We start from the raw sequence: 20,069 nt of genomic DNA, 5'->3' as shown, positions 1-20,069 counted from the left end.
GAAATGAAGTCTTGGTTAAGCACCGGAGCGGCGCGGGTAATTCTGGGAAATGTTCTCTGGGCCTCAGCCTTCTGGGAAACCGAGTTCTGTGGGCGGGGCGTGGGCGCTCTGCTTAAGCCGCCAGAACTGCAAAGCTGAAGACCAAACACACTCTGGTGGTTGTACGGATACCAGTCTCGTAACGCAAAAGTGGTCTGGCCAGGAATATCTTTTTTTTTTTTTTTCGAGACAGGGTTTCTCTGTGTTTCTGGAATAGGGCTCGGGTTTGTGCTGCATCCCTGAGGGAAGCCAGGATGTTAGGGGGCCTGATGAGGCCCAGGGAAATCAGGAATTGGGAACTTGGGCAGTGGGTGGAGAAACTGGATGGGTCTAAGGCTAGAAGGGCAGCCAAAGAGACAAGTAGCCAAGTTCAGGACTGTAGCCAGCATTGGGTGTGGGCACCCGGAACTATAGGAGGATGTTTGCTTAGCATAACCAGCAATCGTAGCCAGATCAGTCACCTGGCAGGGAGGGCACAGACTCAAGGAGGGCTCCTGCTAGGCTCAGGGAGCCTGGAGAGGGGACCAGGAGGAGGGGCTGTGTCTGAATACGGCTCCAACTCAATACGGCCTTAAGTGACCTGGAACTTGCTCTGCAGACCAGGCTAGCATCGAACTCACTGAGATGCCCCTGTCTATACTGGGATCAAAGACTTGCGCCACCACTGCCTGGCCTCTAGGTGGTCAGTTGTGAGTTTCAGCCAAGAATTCACAGAGGACTTGGGTTCTCTTACCTAGAGTATTTTAAAGCAGTGAATAAAATCCCTTCTGCCGCAGGACTGTGGTAGCGCACGCTTTAATCCCAGCACTCAGGAGGCAGAGGCAGGCGGATCTCTGAGAGTTCCAGGCCAGCCTGGTCTACAGAACAAATTCCAGGATAGCCAGGGCTACTACATAGAGGGATCCTGTCTGGGAAAATCAGAATCAAACAAACAAAAACTCCTACAACCCCGGCACGGGCCCCTTTGGCTCATAGTTTAAATTTTCAATATGAAACATAATTTAAGATGTTGTCGAGGCTGTTACACAGAGAAACCCTGTCTCAAAAAATCTCATACACATCTATCTATCTATCTATCTATCTATCTATCTATCTATCTATCTATGTCTATATGTAGGGTATGTATATGTACTACATATATGTATATGTATGTGTATATTTACACAAAATGTATGTATAAATATGTATTGGTCATGAGGATTTCAGTAGGACAACAGATGCTTTAAATTTAGCTAATTATATCAACTGGGCTGGTAGTATTGATTTAAAAATACAGACACAGGCTGAGGATACGGCTCAACAGACACGGGCAGACGATATGGCTCGACAGGCAGGTGCATTTGCCAACCCTCCAAGCCCAAATAAATTGTGGAAGAACTGGCACACTTCGTTTTTTTCCACAATATCAGAATTTATTGGACAGTAATAAATTCAAACGGCATAGTGATTTCACTGGGAGCGACATGCCAAGTAGTCCTGCTTCCCTTGATATCGAGCTGAAGCAAACACAAGTTGCTGTATTCCAATCTTTACTATGATTATTAGCTTTGAGGCTACAGATTATACTTTACACAGTGAATCTATCGATCTGCGTGTAGCCTACAGGATGTCTCCAGTGGGTTAAAGAGGTTGCAGCAGAGTTCAAGGAGTTCCAGCGTGGCCAGAGAGATGGAAGCAACTCCAACAGGAATGGCAAGAGGGTAGGAGTCAGGTCAGTCACCGCTCTGTGAAATTCCCTTCAACTGTGGGAACCAGTGAGTTCACTGGGGTTACATCACTAAAGAGCCCACCCCAGCATGATGAAGACTTGGGAAAGCTGAAATCCTGGCGCTCTCTGCATGATTTGCAGTTAGCTGGGCAGGTCTCCCCTCCTCAGCTGTCCTTGTTGCTTATATAATTTATGAATCTGGTTTTAGGGATTTCTTGAGACCTGTGAGTTGTCTGCTTCCCAAGTTTTAAGGAGCCTCTCTCTGGAGTGAAATGCTTCAACATTTCTTATTTACTGATTGATGATTTAATAGGCAGATACGATGTATTTTCATTTAATTCACATTCATCAGTTTCTTTACCCCCCCCCATTCCCTCTGAGCCCCTTCGTCTGAATGAGGCCCCTCCTAATTTTATGTCTTTTTAAATGACTCACTGAATATAGCTAGGGTTGTTTAGCATGAGCACGGGTGTAGGGTCATTTATTGGAGCATGGGCAACTTCCCACACTGACAGACTTGGAACCCATCTTTTTTGATTTCATTTCAAAGGGATGACGTTTGGGTCTTTCAAAGACCTTGCTGTGTGGAAAAAGATCCCTGGAGAGTAGAAGGCCTTACTTAAATTTTCTAGGAATTTAGGGCAGTTTTAGCTGGGGTTATGCTGAGTCTGCTGGAGCCTCCGGAGTGCTCCTCTGAGCCTAACTGGCAAGATGTATTGGGAGTTTCAGCGCTGGTTATCTCTAGAGAAGAGGTCTAGTCCTAGACCCTGTCTAAACTGTCCTTGGGCACAAGCTTAGCACTGTTACCATATTGTTTAATAATGATAAAGCTTTACTGTAATCACTTCCCCTCTTCTTAGAGACAGGATGTCACTATGTAGTTTTGGCTAACCCGGAATTAGCTATGTACACCAGGCTGTCCTTGAACTCACAGAGATCCACCCAAGGCAAGTACCCAGCTACTAACTGTTGTTGGTATTTTTTTTAACTCTTACTCTGGGGGGTGGGGAGGGCACCAAAGAGTAATCATACAGAGACTTACTCTTTCTTATGAATGTCTAGTCTTAACTTGGCTTATTTCTAGCCATCTTTTCTTATGTTATCCCATATATCTTTTGCCTCTGGGCTTTTACCTTTTTATATACCTTTTACTTCTTACTCCATGACTTGCTGTGTAGTTGGATGGCAGGCCCCGGGTTAGAGTCCTCCTCTCCTCCCTTTCTTGGTCCTCCTTTTTTTTTTTTTCTTGCTTTTTCAAGACAGGGTTTCTCTATGTAGCCCTGGTTGTCCTGGAACTCACTTTTTAGACCAGGCTGGCCTGGAACTCACAGTGATCCGCTTGCCTCTGCCTCCCAAGTGCTGAGATTAAAGGCTTATGCCAACACTGCCTGGCAGGGTCCTTCTTTCTACTCTTCTTCTCTTTCTATTTATTCTCTGCATTCCAGCCCCACCTCTCCTTTCTACTGCCTTGTTATTGGTCATTCATCTCATTATTAGAACAATCAGGTGGGTTTTTTTAAATTGTTTATTTTATTGGTGATTTAGCCTGTATGTATATCTGTGTGAGGGTGCTGGATCCTAGAGTTACAGACAGTGGTGAGCTGCCATATGGGTTCTGGGAATTGAGCCTGGGTCCTCCAGAAGAGAAGTCGGTGCTCTTAACCATCTCTCCAGCCCCTAATCAGGTGTTTTAGACAGACAAAGTAACACAGCTTCACAGAGTTAAAAAAAATACAACATAGAAGAATGCAACACATCTTTGCATCATTAAACAAATATTCCACAGCATAATCAAATGTAACACGTCTTCAACTAATATTTCACAACTAATCATCCCTTCTAATGTTTATCTCTCTGGACTGGCGTGGAGGCACAGGAATAATTGAGACACAGTTCACACAGAAATATCGGAAGGGAGTCTCAGGGTTCATTTAAATCCTGAAGATCACCCGTGTTTATTTTCAAAACAGCTTTTATATCCACAGGTAAATTGAGGGGGAAGTTCATTAGCATTTCCGGGGTAGCGGGGCTAAATGTCCGCAACTCTGGCTGCTCTGTCACTTAGCTTAGATTAAAACCTCTTCCCATAATTACAAGAAAGGGAGCAGAACAACGTTAGCATATCCTGACCCTGGCGACAGTCTGTCTGTAAATGCTAGGTGACCACCTCAGGTGCGACCTATGGCTTGAGACCCTGGCTCAATGTGTGGCTGCCATACAATGTAAAAAATATTGACCTGTGTAATATTGACCCACACTGATGAACACTGACAGCCATTTTCAACTTGACCAGACAGGGAGACTTTACTTAGCAGTCAAACATAAGGTCCATGACTGGTGCAGTTTTTGTTTGCGCCACGGACTGTAGTATAATCGGCACATGCACAAAATCCTTTGTTTGAGTTAAAGACTTCTGTAATTGATTCAAACATCCTTTTGTATGAGCAGGCTACCTGTTTGTTTTCCAAGACAGCTGAGTGAAAACTCCCCTGTGCTCTAACCAGAAGCCCAATTAAAGGCTTCTCTCCAGTGGTCTTTCTTTTGTCTACTTTTGTTTTTAATCATGAGTAGAGCAGGTTTATCTGGTCATAGGAAGAGCTGTGGAGCAGGGAAATGGTAGCGAGGACAGTGGTGGTGGTGACAGTGGGATCTAGACTGTCCCAAAGAGCAGCCATTAGCAGGGAGCAGAGGCTGGGACAGACTGGAGGTGGGAAATGGCCTTGGTTGCCAGAGTTGTAGGGAGCTGACAAGCTTTGAAAGGACCAAAGCTCCCAGGCTCGTCAGGACGGAAACACTGGCCTCTGTAGGAGTTAAGGATCTGGGAGCCTGAGACTCAGGTGGTGTAATATTAACAGTTGCTGCCCAATGCCACCACACACTTCTACTAGATGTTGAGGATTACCGCGGCTGCTGCTGAATGCCAGGGTCACTGGTGGTTACCGTGTAGAGCAGTAAGGCATTAATCTAAGTGCCAACAACATTTAACCTCTGGCTTATAAATTCCACTTCGGGCTTGGAGCTACAGGTAAGTGGTTCTGCCTGTGCGACCCCTAGGCCTTGGGTACTCAAAGGTCAATACTTGAAGAACTTGTTTTTGCCTCAACACATCATTTCTATCCAGGTGGGACCAAAGGACTCCAGAAAGTTGACTGGAACAGAGTTTCATTGGCGGTATCCTTGGCCACTGGCACACGGCGGGGCTGACATCTCCAGTGAAGGAGCCAACACAGACCTTCTGTAGACTTGTGCAATTTTTAGAACAGTATGTGTGCTGAATAGTCTTATGTCAACTTGACACAAGCTAAAGTCATCTGAGAGGAGGGAACCTCAATAAAGAAAACACCTCCCTAAGACTGGGCTGTATGCAAGCCTGTGGGGCATGTGACTAATGGGGGGTGTCCCAGGCCCACGCCACTGTGGTTCTGTAAGAAAGCAGGCTGAGGAAGCCATGATGAGAAAGCCAGTAAGCAGCCCCCCTCCATGGCCCCTGATCAGCCAGATTCTCCTACCTCCAGGCTCTAGCCCGTCTGAGCTCCTGTTCTGACTTCTGTCAAGGGTGGACTATGATGGAGTCATAGTTCTCCCCAACTTGCATCTTGGTCATCGTGTTTCATCACAGCAATAGAAACTCTTAACTAAAACAATATGTTAGAAGCGAAACCTAGGACTAGAGAGACGATACAGAGGTTAAGAGCACTGGTTGCTCTTCCAGAGGTCCTGAGTTCAATTCCCAGCAACCACATAGTAGCTCACACCATGTATAATGAGATCTGGTGCCCTCTTCTGGCCTGCAGGCATACATGAAGGTGGAATACTGTATACATAATTAATAAACAACTAAATCTTAAAAAAAAAAAAGAGTAAAACCTAATGGTTAATTTCCAAAGGTTCCTCAAGCCAGTTTAGGTCTATATAAAAATGAACAGAAAACACTAGCCCCCTGCTATACCTGCTAATTTAGCTATCCCCCATAACTGCACCAAACTCTGCTAAGCTTCCCCTCCCCCTCAAAAAAAACCCTAGAAGTTTAGGGTAGAAAGCTGCAGCCAAGCTTGGTTGTAAGGTCATGAGTCTGACCTTCTATAGGAGGATATCAAATAAACAGGATATAAAATGTAGAGATAAACTGGGCGTGGTGATGCATGTCTTTAAGCCCGGCACTTGGGAGGCAAAGGCAGGCGAATGTTTGAGAGTTTGAGGCCAGTGTGGTCTATAGAGCAAGTTCCAAGACAATCAGGGTTACTCAGAGAGAGAGACAGAGAGAGAGCTGCTTGATTGGAGCCTCGTCCAGCTCATCCGGAAAGCCCCATTTCTCCGGCTCGCTCACAGATTCTCCAAACAAATGAAAGGCGCCAATGGCTGTGGCAGACACAACATCACCCCTTGCCTATAATCTATAAAATGTTCCAGTTTTAGTCTGGGGATTCAACTTCTTTGGCCTTGATCTCTGGGAGCAGAGAACCTGCCCGGGAGTTGCTTTGCTCAATATAACTGTGTTTTTTCAATTAGGCTAGACCTGGCTTACTGCGTCAGCAGAGAAACTTATTATGGGTGTGTGTGTGTGTGTGACATAGAACCTATTAAAACCCACACAGTTTTTTGTTAATACATATGACTATTAAGATTGTACCCTCCATGGGGCTGGAGAGAACACTCATTGCTTGTTTGAGATATTTACAAATTACAAATTACACTTTGTGAAGATGTATTTGCTGTGATTGGTGTAATAAAAAGCTGAACGGCTAATAGCTAAGCAGGAAGTATAGGAAAGATTTCCAGGGAGAGAAAAGAAGAGGAGGAGGAATGGAGGCGCACAGGATACTAGGAGACATGGAGAGGAAACAGGAGGTGCAAGATGGAAGAGAGGTAACCCATGTGAAAGACTGTAGATTACTATAAACGGGTTAGTTTGTTAACAGCTAGTTAGGAACAAGCCTGATCTATACGCTGAGCTTTCATAATTAATAAGAAGTCTCTGTGTCATTATTTGGGAACTATCTAGCGGGACAGAAAGTTAATTGTTACAGTTGCTCTTCCAAAGAATCCTTGGCACGGTTTCCACACCCACATGGCAGCTATATCTAACTCCAGTTCCAGGGGATCTGGTGCCCTCTTCCGGACTCCATGAGCACCAAGCACGCACAAGGTGCACATACACACACACAGGCAAAACACTAACATGCACAATAAAAATAAAATTCTCTGCCTCAATCAGCTTGCATTCTAGGCTCACGCTTAACTTTGCAAGATCGTAAAATAAACTGCCTTAATTTCACTACTCTGAGTCTCCAGTGGCTTATTACAAAGTTAAGATCATGTTCTCAGGCACAGCGGCTCAAAGCTGTCTTTCGACCACGCGTGTGCACACACACACACACACACACACACATACAATAATAATAATAAAGGTGTTTAAAAACCCAAAACCAAAAGCTCCAAACAGAACCAACACCACCAGAACGAACCAACAAGAAACCGTCAGTAAAATTTCTCTACAAGGACTGCCTTTCCCAGCTCTTCCAGGGATATCTGGCGACATCTACTGCTGGGCATCGTCGCTAACCCCATACCCACGTGGGCAAACAAGGCCTCTCACCGCTGCGTCTGCGCACTGGGTCCTCTGGCTGGACGCAGTGGTCTGGGCCGGAAGTCTGGCACGGAGAAGGCTCGGGTCCCCACTTTCATCCTAGAGCGGCTACGGATGTCCTCCGGGCGGGGCGTCGGGTTGCTTCCGGCCGGGGTGTGCAGAGGCGGTGTGGGCTTTGTGGTCGCCCGGGGCTGCGCAGCCGGGTGCGGCTCGGCAAGCTTCGGTGCCGTCCTCTCGCCGCCGGGCTCCGGGTGAGTGGGGCGTCGTAGTTGGCGCGGGCGGGCGGGCTAGTGGCCAGCGGGGTTCAGCAATTCGGTTTGGTGTTCCGGGCCTGGCTGCACTTCATTTTTGCAGGTGTCCGCAGCTCCTTGCTTCGTTCCGGCCGAGCCCTGCGGTTTTTCCTCCCCGACCTGGGTGTGATAGATGCTTGGGCTGGTCGCCCTACGACATCGAGGTCCTTAGGGGTTGCACACTCATCCTTGGCGCCCAGAGCTCAGGCCTCTGTTTGGCCGCTTGCAGGCTGCTCAGATGCAGCTGAGTGCAGGTGCACGCATCTACTGTTCTGCTTGGACCTTGCCCTCCTGCCTTTCGTCAGACCTCTCGGTCTCTCCTGGAGGAGATGCAGTGCAGGCACCCCAGTGCTTCGGGGGTTGCAGATAATGTGCGTGTTGGGCAGAATCAGCTTCTTAAGACCTGAAGGAGGATTCCCAGGTGGGGGTCATGTGTCAGCCAAGCTGTCACAGTCAGTGATGACATAACAGAGTCAACGCCTGTGATATCTCTGTGATGATGCTCGGAACATTTAACCCTCCTTGCATCCTGCCCCACTGTGGTCCAGTAGTCCCCAGGGCCTGAGTAGTACGCTAAAGGTTTCCTGTGGGTTTTAGCAGGAGTATGGCTCTAAATTCCAGCAGTTTCCTGCAGGAGCCGGTACTCACAGTCACCCGGTGCACTCAAGACATCCTTCCCCTGAGACCCATCCCAATGAAAGAGAGAAATAATTGTCTTTTGCTCGCGGAGAAATCAGTGCGCCACCCTCCATCCCCCACTCCACGCGGGGTTTCGTTGTTGTTTTAGGTTTTAGAGACAGAGTTTCTCTGTGTAGCTCTAGCTGTCTTGGAACTTGCTCTGTAAACCAGGCTGGTTCCACCTGCCTCTGCCTCCCGAGTGCTGGGATTAAAGGAGCGAGCCACCATGCCCAATTTACACACCGACTTTTAAGGCCATGTCTCACTTCCTTTTTAGCAGACTGCAGACCTTTCGTGGATGCAGCATTGTATCTGTTTCAATACTTCGTGGGAGGTACAGAGAAACTTCACAGGCCGGTATATTTGGCTCTGGACACTGCTGGTTCTTTGAGGGTGGAATCCTAGTCCTGGAATAATTGGGGGGGGGTGATAGAAAGCAGAGCTGGGAAAAACTCATGATCTGATCTGATCTTGGAAGGGATGTCAGAGAAGCAGCAGGCTTGAAGTAATTCAGAGAGCCCTCCTAACTGCTTCTTTGGCTTGTGGAAGGAAGATGGCTGCTGTTAGGCCCCTGGGCTTGTTGGAAAAGAAACTTGTTTGTGTCAGTGGGAGACCCTGTGTGCAGGTACTAGGGGCAGAGATTGGACGAGGAGCCCTAAGGGGGCAGCCAGCCACTAGCTCTATTCTTTTCGACCTCCAGTAAGCTGCCTCTGGTAAACTTATAGATGATTCTGAGAACAGAATACAAACCTGCTTTGCCCACGTGGCACCCAGCTGCCTGTGCAACGGCAGAGGCTTCTAAGGAGGTGGGTGTTGAGGCCCACTTGCCTGGCTATTCCCAAGGCTATGCCAATTTTCGTACTCTTATTTTATTTTATGTGTATGGGTGTTTAGTCTGCACATATCCCTGTCCGTCACATTTGTGCCTCTTATTTTATTTTATGTGTATGGGTGTTTAGTCTGCACATATCCCTGTCCGTCACATTTGTGCCTGGTGCCCTCAAAAGCCAGAAGAGGGCATTGGATCCCCTAGAACTGGAGTTACAGAGTTGTGAACTGCTGTGTGGGTTCCGGGAATTAAACCCAAGACCTCTGAAAGAATAGAGGAAGAGACCTGGTCAGTCGTCCTCATCAACTTAGACCCTGAAACCCAATATAAACAGGTTCAACAGAACCACCATATACGGGCTGCCCACGCAGCTTCAGCATTGCCAGAGCCTAAATTTCATTTTTCCCCCCTCTGGAAGAGTAACGAATGCTCTTAACCGCCAGGCTATCTCCCAAGCCCCCAATTTGCTGATTTTTTTAATTTATTTATTATGTATACAATATTCTGTCTGTGTGTATGTCTGCAGTCCAGAAGAGGGCACCAGACCTCATTCCAGATGGTTGTGAGCCACCATGTGGTTGCTGGGAATTGAACTCAGGACCTTTGGAAGAGCAGGCAATGCTCTTAACCACTGAGCCATCCCTCCAGCCCCCCCAATTTGCTGATTTTGAGATGAACATTTCTTCAAGCAGATACGTTTTATTCAAGAGATTTCCCTTAAAGCAAGAACTTATAAAAGTCATAAAGAGGCAACATGGTTTTAAGCTATTCTTGTAAACAGAAACAGATGTAGGCTTGTTTCCAGGTAGCATCGTCATTGTAAGTATGATATCCAGGGCTGAGGAGTAGCTCATTGGTAGGACACTTACTTGCCCAGCATGCGTAATACCCTGAGTTCTACATAATGCATAATATCCTTAGTGCTACATACAATAGTAAAAGTCTAAAACCAGAAACCACATGTCCATTTTACCCTTTTTTCAAACATTAAGTTTCAACATGCAAATTTCTTTTTTTTTTTAATTTTTTTTATTTTTGTTAAATATATTTATTTATTAAGGATTTCTGCCTCGTCCCCGCAACTGCTTGCAAATTTCTTCATAGTACTAACCTCGTCCATTTCTAAGCAAAACACCCGGTAAGAGCAACATGTATTTACAAAGAATCAAGTCTCTCACAGCACGAAGTGGACTCTGAGTGACAGACCTGAACCCGAGCCTTCGCTCAGCTCCTGACTAGGCTAGTGATCTTGGCTAATCCACGTTCTCTTCTCGTCTCTTCTCCCTGTCGCTTGTTGACACACGTGAGATGACACTGGTCCTTTCTGAGCACCATGGCTGGGCTGCCTCAGACTTCCTTATGCTGGCTGCCGGTTAGACTCCTGTGCAGCAGGCTGGAAGCACTGCCTTGCTGTAGCTTTGGGGGTTCTGAAGCTTAAAGCTTGCATGGCCACCCCACAACCCACACGCCCAGACAGCTCGCTCTTTGAAGGAGCGGTGGGAAAGATCTGGCTCAAATGCCTAGTAAGTGACCCAAGGAGAAGAATGCTGGGGGGAGGGGGAGTTAGGAGAGCCTTGAAGGTTTTTACACAGGAAGTCACCATTCCATTTATACTTTTAAAGAGTCATCCTGCTGGCTCTTCAGAAAACAGTGGAGACAGGTTAGACAGTTGTCCCCCTTGCGTGTTAAGAAATAATAGTAGAGAATAGCATTGGAGTTTTGAGATGAGCAGAATGCAATATAATGGTCTGGCCTATAGGTCTGCTGGTGGATTGGATGTGGGGCATTCATAAAAGTAAAGGGAACTAAGGATATGCACAGTTCTGGCCGAACCAGTGCAAGCTGATGGAGAAGGGGCAGATTTAGCAGAAGCCGGAAGGTTGACACCTGAGGTTTGAAAACCTGAGAAGGCATCAGGTTGAGAACTAGTCATGTCGAAGCTGGAAAAGAGCCCAGCTGCAGGAAGAAAACTGTTTCCAGCCAGAGATACCATCTCTCTGCTAAGGTAGGTCAGTGATGGAGGAGGTCTTGCCTGGATTGTGGCAAGGCTCCATTGTCATCACCAGACACTGGGAGAAGGTAGTTAGTGAATGAGAAAGCTGGTAGAGGCTGCCCCAGGGGCACTGTGACAAGATAACTTCCTGAGTAAGAAGTCATTGAGTGTCTGGTGCGGGCAGAAGCGGAGCTGAGTAAGTGGCCGAAGTTTGTGACACCGTAAACTATTGTGATAACCTGACCCCGGCGTATTTAAGAAAGAAAGGAAATACAAAAATAAACTCAGTGACCTGTGAGTGTCATTATAAAGGAGAGGTGGGGTGGTAGCTGGAGAGGAAATAAAGGCCAGGAAGTTAGGTTGGTATTCTTGTTCTGTGAAACAGGATATATGTTCCCCCCCGGAGTAGCAGAGACTAGATGTGTGTGCCGTTTAGTTTTTTAAATGAGATTTTGATAATCTACCTAGAAGATGTCATGGCTCTCTTGTTCCCTACTATATCAGTCCAGGAATTCTGTCCCCAGTTAAGTGGATGGAAGAGCTAGCATTGCTGTATGCTGATTGGAATGGCAGGCTAGACGGCAAGAGAAGCTTCTGTGTAAGCGGGAGGGAATGATGGCTGGGTGAGATGGATGGGAGGAGGTCTAGAGCAAGGGGAGGTGAACCATCTCTCAGGTCAAGTTTAGCTTGATTCCGAGAAGAGGGAGGTAAACACAGGCCGGCGGTGGAAGTGGGCGTTCTTGTCTCACTGCCCTTGCTTTCTTACTGAAGCAAGGGCTAAGGGATAGAAAAAATGCTAGACATTTTAAATATTTATTTTATGTGTATGAATGTTTTACCTGTATATGTATATATACCATATGTGGTCCTGATGCCCACATAGGTCAGAAAACAGCATCAGATCCCCTGGAGGTGAAGTTACAGACAGTTGTGAGCTGCCGTTGTTGTGTATGCTGGGAACTGAACCTGGGTCCTCTATAAGAACAGCAAGTACTCTTAACTGCAGAACCATCTCTACAACCCCACTGTCGGCCTTTTGAAAAGAAGAAAAGGATGACCGGGCAGTGGTACACACCTTTAATCCTGGCACTCGGAAGCAGGTGGATCTCTGTGAGTTCGAGGCCAGCCTGGTCTACAAGAGCTAGTTCCAGGACAGACAGAGCTACAAAGTGAGACCCTGGCTTGAAAAACCAAAAAATAAAAGATAAAAATAAAAAAGAAGAAGAAGGAAAAGAAAAAAGAAGGAGGAGAAAAAGAGAGTTGGGTGAGCGTAGTCATGGCTGGCAGCCCTCAGGGTGTCAGGGCTGTAGATATAAGAGCACTTGGTCAGCAAGAGTTCAGACAGATCCAAAACAGGCTGAAGGTGGCCGGAGCTGGGTCTCACACAGGTGACAGGAAGAAAAGGGCAGCTGAGTTCCACGAAGAGGATTTATACCTTTTCTCACTGCAGCTACTTGAGTCTCTTCCTTAAAATGTTGTGCATTGCCAGTACCTTTAATCTCGGCACTGGGGAGGCAGAAGCAGGTGGATCTATGCGAGTCTGAGGCAAGCTTGGTTCATGTAGGGGGATCTAGGCCAGCCAGTACCACATAGTGAGACCCTGCCTTTAAAAAAAATGTGTTAATGTTTGGGTGCCATCTGCTCACAGCTCCTGTCCTTTAAATCATCTCTGCTACTTACTGTACCTGATACATTGTGACAGTGAGGTAAGTCTGTTCTCCAGATAAAAGATAAAAAGTGTGTACATCTTCAGTACAGATGTAGGGTTTTTGTTGATGTTGTTATTTCTGTTTTTTATTTTTTATCTGAAATGGGCCAACTCTTGGAGACAGAGCCCAATGATTTTTAGGGCTAAGTATATAAACTGTTGAGAATTGTGCCAGTGAGGCCTCTGGAGCCATTCCAGTCATCAGGGGAGTCCATTGAGGGGACTGGATTATAAGGCTACCAAAAGGGTGAGAGATTGAGAGCCCAGCTGGGTTCTGGGCTTCAGTCACTGCAGGCCAGAAATGCCGCATTGCTGCTAGCACTGAGGCCCTGTGTATTACACATACACAGCGAGTGCAGTGCTGTGGACCATGGCTGCTCACTGGGTGCGGACAAGACAGATGAGGCTGGAGGGTAGGAGGAGTGATGGATGTTATTTGCCTGATCTTTAGAATTACATGTCTTGATTTTTTTTGTTGTTTGCTTTTCAAGACAGGGTTTCTCAGTAGCTTTGGAGCCTGTTCTGGAACTCACTATGTAGCCCAGGCTGGCCTCAAACTCACAGAGATCTGCCTGCCTCTGCCTCCCGAGTGCTGGGATAAAGGCGTGCACCACCACCGCCCGGCTACATGTCTTGATTTTTAAGTAGAGCCCCAGCTATATCCCTGTCTCTCTGTCTCCCACCCAGGACAGGTAGAGGGGTGCTGTTTAACTGGCACAGGCCTGTTTGTCCTGGGGTTGGATATATGAGAGGTGGGGCCCCAAGAAGCCTTCCCATGTGTACAATGGGTTGGAGCAAGGTGAGAGTTGGAAACAGTGAAGGGCCCGAAGTGTGGGCAGAGGAAAGGCTTCCTCTCTCACTAGCATGGGAGTTTAATTTTAGAGCTTCTGCCTGCTCAGCAGCTTTTTGTTAACGAAGGGAAAGACATCTTCTTCTCTCATTTCAGATTCTACTGTAGGAGCTGGGGGCAAGAAGGTGCTCCTGAAGCCTGAACTTCTGGGGATGAAAAGTCACAGAATATGATGTCTGACAAACTTACAGTGCTGGAGCCTTCCGCCTCAGAGCCCAGGGAGTTTCATGAAGACAGGTTAGCGCCGCTGTTGGGGAATCCAGAAAGACAGAGCCTCGAGAGTCCCCCCTCTCAGGAGGGGGGCTTCAAACAGATAACAGTGACCCACTGGAAAATCCAAACAGGAGAGACAGCCCAGCTATGCAGTAAGTCAGGAAGAAACCCTGTTCTCAACTCAAACCTTCTGATCCTTCAGAGAGAGCTCATAGAAGGGGAGACCCGTTCTTGTGGTGTTGGTGGCAGAAGCTTCCCATTCAATTCAAATGTAGTTCCACATCCGATTTCTCACGCGGGGGAGAAGCCTTATCAGTGTGATCGCTGTGGGAAAGGCTTCAGTCAAAACTCCCTCCTCACCGAACACCAGAGAGTCCACGCTGGGGACAGGCTCTCTGTGTGCAACGTGTGTGGGAAAGACCTCATTCACTACGCTGACCTAGTTGAGCACCAGCGTGCACACAGCGGCGAGAAGCCGTTCAAGTGTGCACAGTGTGGGAAAGCGTTTTGTCACAGTTCAGACCTGCTTCGACACCAGAGAGTCCACACCAGAGAGAGGCCTTTTGAGTGCAAAGAGTGTGGGAAAGGCTTCAGTCAGAGCTCCTTACTCATTCGCCATCAGAGAATTCACACGGGAGAGAGACCCTACGAGTGTAACGAGTGTGGGAAATCTTTCATTCGGAGCTCGAGCCTTATTCGGCACTACCAGATCCACACAGAGGTGAAACAGTATGAATGCAGAGACTGTGGGAAAGCCTTCCGGCACCGTTCGGACCTCATTGAACACCAGAGAATTCACACTGGAGAGAGACCCTTTGAGTGTCACGAGTGTGGGAAGGCCTTTATTCGCAGCTCAAAGCTCATCCAACATCAGAGAATCCATACCGGAGAACGGCCTTACGTGTGCAATGAGTGTGGGAAGCGCTTCAGTCAGACGTCCAACTTCACTCAGCACCAGAGGATCCACACCGGGGAAAAACTCTACGAGTGTAACGAATGTGGCAAAGCCTTCTTTCTGAGCTCGTACCTCATACGACACCAGAAAATCCACACCGGCGAGCGGGTGTACGAGTGCAAAGAGTGTGGGAAGGCTTTCCTGCAGAAGGCCCACCTCACTGAGCATCAGAAGATCCACACCGGAGACAGACCCTTTGAGTGCAAAGACTGCGGGAAAGCCTTCATCCAGAGCTCCAAGCTGTTGCTGCATCAGATCGTCCACACTGGGGAGAAGCCCTACGTGTGCAGTTACTGTGGGAAAGGCTTTATACAGAGGTCCAACTTCCTTCAGCACCAGAAGACGCACACCAAGGAGAAGCTCCACCAGTACGGTCAGCATGGAACGGATCTCACCCCACCCCCAGACCTTGTCCACCATGAGGATCTTTCCCTGAGCGAGACCGCCCTTCATTTGGGAGAGGCGTCTACAGATCAGGGGTGTCATGCAGGTCACTTATGAGACAGTCGCTCTTGGAGTCAGTAAGTGGTGCTTGGAAACGGGCATACTTAGTATGTGGCTTGTCACATTTCCCAAGTCACAGATAGCCTACTTGTGGTTAGGTCTGTCGTCTGTCACCAGGTCAGGAAAGCTGAGGTGAAAGACCCTCAGAGTGGGGGGACTCTCACTCAAGTCTTGGGATAACACAACCCCCCAGGAACTCACGAGAGACCGTCCTTGCTGCAATCACATGAGGTTTATTGACAGGACAGGAACCAGTGCACTGGGGCTGAAAATCATTTCCCACGTAGGGGTAGAGTTCGACCCCGAGTAGCTGGGAGAAGGGGTATTTAAGGGAAGAAACCATAACCCAATAACCCAAAGGAGGTAGGGAGGGCATCATTGGAAAATTCCGAAAATACCAGTGATAATCACAAGGGGGTAACTCCCTGTTTCTCAAGATTATTCTCAAGATTATAATCTAACTTCAAAGTTAGCTAGTTCCTGGACCAGAGTCACTGAACCGGCTAACCTAGATTTTGGTTCTCCTCTCCCTGCTAGATTTTTTTTTTTTTTGGCTCTACTTTTTCTGCTAGAGGGGTCTGAATTTATCCGGGTCTTTCAGGGGGACTGGACAGCTGGCTTTGAGCTGAACACTGAGGGAGAGCCTCTAGAGCATTTTCTAGATTTTCGTTAAAGTTACACACTGTCGAGTTAAATCTTTTCAGAGATATGGCTACTTCTCTGAAAGGTTGGAGAAAGGGGTTTTCTCATGCAAAACTGCCAGTTGGTTCTTCCCTATTGTCTGGGACTAAACTCCACGCCACAGGGCCACCACAGGGCCAAGTCCCTGGCCTTTGCTTTCTCAACTGTTTGACTCCTGGTAAAGCTTTTGACTTGTTCCTCCGTCCACATCCTCCAGGCCGCTCCCATTCCTGTCCTCATGGGTCTTCCCCTGTCTCCCAAGTCGCTCCTGATTATTCTGCAAGGCCTCTCTCAGGCACCATGCCCCAGAATGCTTCCTTAGAACCGAGCTGGCTTTGTGGCTTGTGCTTCTGTTGCTCAGTGCTTCCCTCTGCTACTGTACCACAATTTTGAATTCTTTTTCATTGTGCTCTGTTCCCTGAGGACAATGATCATATATCATTGATTCCCATGTCCCTAGTGTCTAGCACATGACAATAAACGAAGCAAAAACCCAAGTCTGCGTAATTGGCTTATCCTTTATCTGTCTACTGTCTCGAGACAGGTTCTCACCATGTGGCCCAGACTGGCCTCAGACTCCTCGCCACCCCCAATCTCCTCAGTGTTGGGGTGACAGGTGTGTGCTACAACACCTGCTACCATTCTGTATTGCTGTTTTTAAGTTTGGGGATGTTCTTTCTGTCATCAGCGTGGTCTGTTTTACTAGGAAGTACTGTCTCCCCAAGTCCTGTTGATACTTGCTCTTTAGAGTTGCTGGCTATCTCCTGTCTGTGGTTCTTACCCACCAGGTGTGGCATGGCCCTCATTCAGAGCTGCCCATTGTACTTTGAGGGCAATGCCCTCATGTTTACATCAGTCTTTTTCTATTTTAGCAGCTCCAGGCTCGACTGTCTCTTTCTAACGTCACTTGTTTGGAAATGTTTGAAATTAAGATATTTGAGGAATAGTTTTAGATTCTTGAAAGATGAGAGTAAGAAGGTGCCATGCACCCTATGGGGAGTGTGCTGGTGGAGCCAGACGTATCACAGAACAGTGTGCGAAGTGGGAACCAGTCCTCGCGAGAGCTCTGGACCAGGGGCTAAGAGTGGCACTGTAGATCTAGGAAGGCTCCGGAGCAGACTTGATTTTATTTTATTTTTGGTTTTTTGAGACAGGGTTTCTCTGTAGCTTTGGAGCCTGTCCTGGAACTAGCTCTTGTAGACCAGGCTGGCCTCGAACTCAGAGATCTGCCTGCCTCTGCCTCACCACTGCCCGGCACAGACTTAATGTTTTACCTGTCCAGAGAAGTCAGTGGACATCTGCCAGCCTAGGAGCAGAGATTTTGGACGGTGTCTGCACAGACGGGCAGAGCACAGGATGCCCTGCAGCTCAGGGTTTGTACACGGTGGATTTCAGCCAGCAAATGTGCCGTTTCTGCCTCTATTCCTTGATAAGACCATCAGTCACAACAATTAGTTTGAGACAATATGAAGATAATTTTTGTCCTAGAGGGGAAATTCTGAGTTTTTAACAAATTCCAGTAACCCCAGGCACTTCAAGTGGACAGATAATTTAAAAAGGACACGATATTCATTTTTTAGAAAACTCACCATCACGTGACATAGCTAGTAGAGTTTCAACCAGTACAGTATAGTATCGACTTCCTACTGTTCAGGAAGTTCCTCTGCAATACCACAGTCAAGAAAAGTAATATTTCTTTTACTTCAAAAAAGTTCCCTTTTACTCTTCTCAGAGTCAATCCAACCCCTACTCTGGTAGCCATTTCCTGTGAGTATAGAATTGCATTGCTTGTCCTAGGACCACCCACACGTGGATTGAGATAGGTGCCCTTGTGTCTGACTTTGGTCACTTGGGCATGTGGCCAAAGTGTCTTTAGACTCTGTCATGGAGCTTTGCATTTGGAATTCTTTTTGCCAAGTAGGGTCCCATTGGACAGCTAGGCCAGCATGTGCTCACTGGTCCATTTGCTTATGGAAATTGGGTTTCCAGTGTGGACTCTTAAGAATAAACCACGGTGAACATTTGCGTAAAAGCATTCATTTTCACATGTATATTCAGGCAACTACAACTTTTATAAGTACCTCAGTCTTAGGTGACTGGAACAAAATAATGTCAACTGTGTAGCTTATAGACAGTAGGAATGCATTTTGCAAAGTATTGGAGTCTGAGGGACCCAACGGCTAGTGAGGCATTCGTGGGTGGGTGCCTGCTCCTTGCAGCCTAGGACAGCAGAAGGGTGTTAGAGAGATTTCTCTAGCCTCTTCTAAGGGCAGAAGTCCCAATCATGAAGTCCCGGTCACTTACAATCCCGTCACTTCCCAAAGCCCCACCTTTTGATGGCATCGCTTTAGGGATTCGGATTTCAGCGCAGGATGCATATGTTCAGTCTGTGGGAATAAGTACTTTTCTAGCTCTATAAGAAACTGCTGACAGCTCTCAATGCTGTACTGCCCTGTGTTCCTGCCAGTATGTGAGTGCTCCTACTGTTCCCTGTTCTTGCCAACACTTAGTATGCTCAGCCCATTCCGGATTCTATTTTGTTGGTATTTTGATTTGTTTCGTGTTTTGCAATGGTACTACTCTGTAGCTCAGCTGGCCGGGGTTGATGTTCCTGTGCCAGCCTTGCAGGTGTCGGGTGTATTGTAGGTGTGGGCTACCATTCCCAACTTGTATAGCTTTAGTTTTACTGTTTGTTTTTTTGACAGTCTCACTGTGTGACCCTGACCGGCATGGACTTGACAGTGTAGCCTAGATTGGACTCGAACCCACTGAGTTTCACCTGCCTCTGCCTTCTGAACGCTGGAATTAAAGTTGGGTGACGCCATGCCTGATCTTTGTATAGGGTTTTTGCAAAGCAGCTTTCTAAGGTGCTGGAGAGATTCTCAGTGGTTAGAGCACTGGCTCCTCTTCCAGAGGACCCAGGTTTGATTACCAGCACCTACTTGGTAGCTCACAACTGCCTATAACTTGATATCCAGGGGACCCAATGCCATCTTCTGGCCTCCATGGACACCAGAAATGCATGTGGTACCCACATACATGTAGGCAAAACACCCATACACATAGTGAATAAAAATGAAAACAACTTTCTCGAACTGGGCCGGAGGCCTCCCACCTATAATCTGAATGGCTTGGAGAAAGTCAGTCTTAGGGCAGGGGAAGTCAGTCTGGGGTGGGGGGTTGGGGAGTTACATCCCTCCCCCATTCTTACTGTCTCTCTGCTACCTGGCTGCCGTGAAGTAAGTGCCTGCTATCAGTGATGATGGTTTTGCCTCCCCATAGACCCGCAGCAGTGAAGCAAACTCCGAGGACTAAATAAACCCTTCAAAACTGAGCACACACAAATCCTCATGTCAACTTCAGATATGTTGCCACAGCATGAAAAACTAACATATTTCAAGAATCCCTATTCATTCCCACACGAGTGTGTGCCTGTTAAAGCTGAGCTCAGAAGCCGGGCGGTGGTGGCACAAGCCTTTGATCTCAGCACTCAGGAGGCAACGACAGGCGGATCTCTGTGAGTTTGAGGCCAGCCTTGTCTACAGAGTGAGTTCCAGGACGGCCAGGACTACGCTGAGAAACCCTGTCTCCAAAACAAAAACAAAAAAAATGAGCTCAGATGGTTCAGATTAACTGCACTGCCTGCTCTGCCAGAAGACCTGGGGTCCGTTTCCCAGCACCCATATAATGGCTCACAGTCATTTGTAACTCCAGTTCTGACAGCCTTTTCTGGCTCCTTGGGCATAAGCCACACACATGGTACACAGTCGTACATGCAGGGAAAACACCCATACATATTAAATAAAATTTAAAAACCTTTTTTTTTTTTTTTTTTGGTCGTGGTTTCTCTGTGTATCCCCTGCTGTCCTGGAAGTAGCTCTGTACAGCCCAAGTGCTGGGATTAAAGGTGTACACCACTACCACCTGGCTAAAAGCCATCTCTTTGGGGGAAATAACATTTACCCTGAATGGAGTTTCAATGTAATTACGCTTTCTTGTGCACTAAAGATTGTATTACGCCAGGAAACCTCCCC

The 20,069-nt window shown here is 47.4% G+C and overlaps 1 protein-coding gene across 6 annotated transcripts; it reads left to right on the top strand.

Annotated features, from left to right (window-relative positions):
- The first annotated feature begins 13 nt into the window (after positions 1–13).
- Positions 14–16,572, top strand: Znf623 (zinc finger protein 623). 6 transcript variants are annotated; one of them, XM_041672169.1, is made up of 5 exons: positions 7,399–7,585; positions 8,583–8,659; positions 10,192–12,234; positions 12,773–12,830; positions 13,779–16,572. In XM_041672169.1, the coding sequence occupies exon 5, from the start codon at positions 13,852–13,854 to the stop codon at positions 15,349–15,351; it is 1,500 nt and encodes a 499-aa protein (XP_041528103.1). In that variant the 5' UTR covers positions 7,399–7,585; positions 8,583–8,659; positions 10,192–12,234; positions 12,773–12,830; positions 13,779–13,851; the 3' UTR covers positions 15,352–16,572. The 6 variants fall into 6 exon arrangements, with proteins under 6 accessions (XP_041528106.1, XP_041528103.1, XP_041528102.1 ...); XM_041672171.1 differs by lacking the exons at positions 7,399–7,585; positions 8,583–8,659 and having other exon boundaries at positions 10,192–10,269; positions 10,891–12,234; XM_041672172.1 differs by lacking the exons at positions 7,399–7,585; positions 8,583–8,659; positions 10,192–12,234 and adding an exon at positions 14–36.
- The last annotated feature ends 3,497 nt before the right edge of the window (positions 16,573–20,069 follow it).

Source organism: Microtus oregoni, unplaced genomic scaffold (genome assembly GCF_018167655.1).
Source record: "Microtus oregoni isolate MIOR12 unplaced genomic scaffold, Mior012 000022F_ref0000154, whole genome shotgun sequence".
In the NCBI taxonomy this organism is placed as follows: Eukaryota; Metazoa; Chordata; class Mammalia; order Rodentia; family Cricetidae; genus Microtus; species Microtus oregoni.
The sequence above is the reverse complement of the archived record's forward strand: the minus strand, read 5'-3'. Positions and strand labels throughout refer to the sequence as shown.